Source organism: Hypomesus nipponensis, chromosome 23 (assembly GCF_054491055.1).
Source record: "Hypomesus nipponensis isolate SF chromosome 23, ASM5449105v1, whole genome shotgun sequence".
NCBI classification, from domain to species: domain Eukaryota; kingdom Metazoa; phylum Chordata; class Actinopteri; order Osmeriformes; family Osmeridae; genus Hypomesus; species Hypomesus nipponensis.
This window is the reverse complement of record NC_140383.1, coordinates 2,912,501-2,917,733: the sequence shown is the minus strand read 5'-3', so window position 1 is coordinate 2,917,733 and position 5,233 is coordinate 2,912,501. Positions and strand designations below refer to the sequence as shown.

Here is a 5,233-nt window from a genome sequence, read left to right as displayed (position 1 = left end):
GCTACCTGAAAAACATGTGAACTGTAAGTGTGACTGTAGCAGCAGGAGAACACTTTACAAGTGTGTGCTTTTGTGTGTGTGTGTGTGCGCGCTGTCACAAACACCATAAATACACGTTCATCTGATTAACATGTGTGTACAGCTTGAGCCCCACCCCCTTTCCCCACCCTGTCCCCAACACATCTCCCCTGCGTTCCCATGTGGGTCGGGACCGTGATATATCTTACACGCTCACACAACCTTCATAACTCACAGCCAGGACCCAGGACCCAGGCACGGAGGGAGGGAGGAGGCCGACAGGCACGGACACGGTGGAGATAAATCTGGGAGCGGCGCGGCTTGCGGCCTGAAAGGACGAGCCGGCCTGCTCTGCCTCTCTCCCTTTCAGATCGTAAGGAGGATAGATGGCCCTCAATCAGTCTTTAACAGTGGGGCAATTTAGCTTCCTAGCCTCCCTGCCCACCACTGTGAAAGTAAGGCTGTGTGTAGGATCATATTTTTGTCTGGAGAAGGATTGTAGTCACTTTAGTAGTAACGTCTACTAGTTGGACATTTTTCAGTTGTAATAATTTGTTTGATGAGGAATTTGGTGCAGAATTTTTAAGGATAAGATTAATGTTTTGTTTACTTGTTTGTGTTTTGTGTATTTGTGAGAATGTGTGTGTGGGTGTTTTATGTGTGTGTGACTGAGTGAGTGTGTGTGTGTGTTCACACATTGTCCCCGAGCACCCCTGCTCCCTCTGTGGCCCCATTGGGCAGCGCTGATGAAAGAGAGATGAGTTAACGTGACAACACAAAGACCGAGCGGCCCCCCTGCATCTCTGCAACAATACTGCCATCACACAGCACAGAGTCTCTCCTCTGGTGAGCAAGAGTGAGAGAGAATGTGTGTGTGTGTGAGAGAGAGAGAGAGAGAGAGAGAGAGAGAGAGAGAGAGAGAGAGAGAGAGAGAGAGAGAGAGAGAGAGAGAGAGAGAGAGAGAGAGAGAGAGAGAGAGAGAGAGAGAGAGGGAGAGAGAGAGAGAGAGAGAGATGGACCACACCATCCAGGGCAGAGGGGGGAGGCAGAAAGTGCAGAGTGAAGGAGTGGTAGCTACTACAATACCCAGAGGAGTGGGGGAAAAGCCAGAGATGAAAATAGCAAGGTGACTAATCCTTTACAGGCGAAGAGAGACATCAAGCAGCTATATGTAAATGAAAGCAGCCAGGTTCGAAGCTGGCTTCCCCTCTCACTTTGATCTCTCCCTCTCTGTCCGACAGTCCCTCCTCTCCCCCTCTCCTCTCCTCCTTCACGCCACCCTTCCCTCCCTCCTCCCTTTTCCTTGTAAGAAAAATCAAGCCCTATTAGGCTTAATCTCACTTAATGGCTGCTGGTGTTCCTTTTGTTCTTCGCGATGCGAAGCATATTCCCTCCTTTTCAGACGTCCACCACCATTCACACCATCTCCCCCCGTAATCCCCTTCCGAGGCGGCAATTATTTTGAGTATTTTATCATCATTATGATTATGATTATTTTCATTATTATTATTCATGTGGGCTTGGCTAAGGGCCTGTGTTTCCAGAAGTCCCTCCTGTCTCCCTGAATCCCCACCACCCCACCTCGTATCCCCCCACGGTTAAATGAAGCTGCCTGCTTTTCTTCCAGAGGAGAGGCGAGTTTCGCACCGCAAACGAACTCCCCTATTCAGAGAGACACATTTTACGTGCGTTTGAACGTATTGTGTCCGCTAGTGTAATGAGAGCCCACAAGGCCAGCCGTTGGAGCCCTTTAACACAGAGAGAAACATCAAGAATTTGATTAAAGACGGCGAAAGGAGAGGGGATGGGGAGGGGGGGGGAGGGTTGAACTAATCAAAAGGCATCCTCTTCCTCAAGGGGTTGTAATTACATTGGAAGGTTTTGATCTTTCGCTTGTTGCCCGATGAATGGGCCGTTTGGCGGAGGTGACAACATCGCCTAGAAGAGGACTGTTTCACTATGTGCGGTGCTTGGGGTGGGGGGTGGGAGAGGGCTGGGGCTGGGGCTGGGGCTGGGGCTGGGGCTGGGGCTGGGGCTGGGGCTGGGGCTGGGGCTGGGGCTGGGGCTGGGGGGCTGGGGTCGTTGTAAGCAGCTTCTCAACTTGCCTCTCCTTATGGATCAGAAGTGTTTCAGCCATTGTTGTGATCCCCACTGGTGTCTGTCTGATGACAAAGCCAGGAGAGGTGGAGCGGCTGGGGTGTTCAGATGGAGACGCACTGACACACACACACTGACACACACACGCTGACACACACACGCTGACACACACACGCTGACACACACACACGCTGACACACACACGCTGACACACACACACACGCTGACACACACACAAACCGACACACGTGCTCTAAGAGACAGAGTTTAACACTCGTGAAATATTGGGCCATGTAAAAATTCATGTTGCCATAAAAACGCTAAAAGACTCTCAAATCAAACAAATGACAGAGAAAAGAAACAATGCGAGATTCAAAAAGAGATCTGTTATTTGCTGAATCGATATGACAAAAACTATACAACAAACCATTGAAACTGTTAAAGACAGAAGACAACATCAACTCATATAAAAAATAGCAAATATGTATGCGAGACGTCGCGAATGTTCAGTTGGACGAGTCGTCGAGCATGACAAGGATTAAAAGTCCACTGTGTCCACACGTGCTCATCACACATGCTCCGTCATTTGGGGAACCTGGGTCCTGAGACGGCATGGCTGAACCGAGGGAGCCTGCAGACCCCGCAGGAGCAGAGGGGGCCCGGGCCTCCAGAGCCCCCCCACTGCAGGGGCACCATGGGGGCCTCCAGGGGTCCAGGGGGCAGCAGGGGGCACTTGACCGAGGAGGAGGAGGAGGAGGAGGAGGAAGCGGAGGTGAGGAGGGACTCTGGGGAGAGCAGGAGCTGGCTGGGGCCGGTGAGGAGGGGCCACCCTCCCAGTAGGAGCCGGGGGACGGGCCCGGCGTTCACCCCCACCCCAACCCCCACCCCCACACTCACCTCCCCAAGCAACCTGCGCATCTCCTGCAGCGAGGAGCCCAGCAGGAGGATGTAGTTGCGGGCCAGGACCAGGGTGGAGATCTTGGAGAGCCTGCGCCCGGGTGGAGCCCCCGCCTGGTGGGAGTGCGAACCGACGGAGGACGGAGAAGAGGAGGTGGAGGAGGAGGGAGAGGAGGAGGGCGAGGAGGCGTAAGGCACCATGACCTCCCTCAGGGCGTCCATGGCCACGTTCAGATCCTGCATCCTCTTCCTCTCCCGGCTGTTGATCTTCCTCCTCAGTTCCTGCTGCTCTTCCGGGCTCAGCTCTCTCTGGGGCTTGGTGGTTCTGTGGGGCCCCTGCAGGGCCCCGGGGCTCACACTGAGCCTGGAGCCAGAGCCCAGGCCAGCTGGACACCTGGAGAAGTCCTGCTGGAGAGAGGGGGGGCCACAGAGAGCCAGCGACGGGTCCCTTCCCCTCCCCAGCGGGTTGGGAAGAACGTTCATCCTCCAGGTGGGTGAGGCTGAGGTGTGCAGGTTTTTCCAACGACCAGAATAAAAAGGGTTCTTGGTTGAACAAAGGTGAACAAAAATGTGGAGTAACAGTCTTTTAACTATTTCCCAAGGTCAGGTAAAAGGGAGACGCGTTCTCTTGGGTTGCTGCCTCACTAGGAGGAGACAAGTCCTTCAACCCCTCATGCCTGTCCTGTGTACAGGTTGAATCACCAGGATCCCAATATCTTCTCCAGAGACAAAAATAAAAATCCTTCTTGGCTCAACAGATACAAGAAAACAATAAACAGACCCAGTTTCTCAGCTGACAAGCAGGCAGGGGTTCAGGGCTGGCTGGAGATGTCTGCCTGCTTTCAGGACGCTGTGAGGAGCCTGGACTGTCACTGCCTCTTTATCTCACTTCCACTGGGGCTGTCTGGCGAGAATGACGGAAGGGCAGAAGAAGAAGTGAGCTAAACAACCCCGCACCTCCCACCGCACCTCCCCCCCACCTCCTCCCTCCCTCACAACCCTCCCTCCCTCAACCTAGGGACTCCTCCCAGTGAGGAGCTCTCTGAACGCAGCATCCCGCACTAACACACTCACCCTGACGCGGGTAACAAAGTTGGCAATTCTTAGAAACCTAACCTTTATTTGATCATATTCCATTTGACAATGTTAATAAACAGTGACCGGGTTCTCTTGACCTGATGCCTGTGAAAACCTGCTGCCGTAGCGAGGGAGGAAGGGAGGGAGGGAGGGTGAGCCCTTCGAGACGTCCTTATGGCGGTTATAGGCTTATGAAAAAATGAAGTCAAAGCAAATACAGAGTGACAGCCACTTAGGGATCACCGCGGGAGCTGTGGAGGGTGACATAATAGGCCGAGGAGGGGGGGGGGGGCAGGTGGGGGGGGGCGGGGGGCGGTAGGGACTCTTGCGACTGTGTCCTTAGCACTCTCAGATGTTCTAACAGACACAGGTATTGACAGTGACTGATGCACAGCACATCACAAAGGATCATTATGTCCATCGAATGTGAGCCTCCTTTTTGTTCAGTTCACTTTTTTTAAATATATAAATCCCATTTTGACCCGCAGGTACTATGACCTTGGTTTGGTCTATCACAATGTTCTTGTTTAGTTCAGGTTTTTAAACCTGATTATGTCGGAATGTCTAATTATAATCATTCTGAAAGCTTTTAACCTAATTAGCGCTGGCCCATTCAGACACTATTAGAGAACAGTGCCATCGTATTAGCGAGGGCGCTAACAGAACGTCATTGAAAACTGTTTGTTGGCTGCCCATGAATAGTCGCAGGGCTTTGCTGGAAATCTAATTGGCATTATTGGGGGGTTTTGTGGTGGCATTGTTGCACAGTGCCTGCCCCTTGGAGGGGGCCTCGCTAACCAAACTGGCTGACACGGCGATGGGCACGGCTCCAGGCTGGCAAACAACAGGCCAATTGACTCCCAGCACAGGTGAAGGCTGACGGATGGCATCAAGTCAGACTGCCATCCTCAGATGTCCCATTCATGTCTCTCAACGGGCTCCCAGGGGAGAAGGGCAACGATTATGGAAGTGAGCCTTGCTAGCCACACGTTCCCCCCCCCCCAACCCTCCTCACACACACACACACATACAAACCCCCATCTGGGTGTGAGAAAGGAAGCAGGGGTACGAGGCGAGGACAGATACAAACAGAAAGCAAGTTGTCTGCGATGAAAGCAGCAGGAGAGGCTGGAGGAGGAAGATC

At 52.9% G+C, this 5,233-nt stretch overlaps 1 protein-coding gene across 1 annotated transcript; it reads right to left on the bottom strand.

Moving 5' to 3' along the window:
• Window positions 1-2,697: 2,697 nt before the first annotated feature.
• Window positions 2,698-3,495, bottom strand: olig1 (oligodendrocyte transcription factor 1). Its single transcript, XM_084689884.1, has one exon. The coding sequence runs from the start codon at window positions 3,493-3,495 to the stop codon at window positions 2,698-2,700; it is 798 nt and encodes a 265-aa protein (XP_084546010.1).
• Window positions 3,496-5,233: the final 1,738 nt, after the last annotated feature.

What these genes read in the sequence shown, in the direction of transcription:
- olig1 (XM_084689884.1), bottom strand. Translation starts at nt 3,495, where the DNA reads ATGAACGTTCTTCCCAACCCGCTGGGGAGGGGAAGGGACCCGTCGCTG.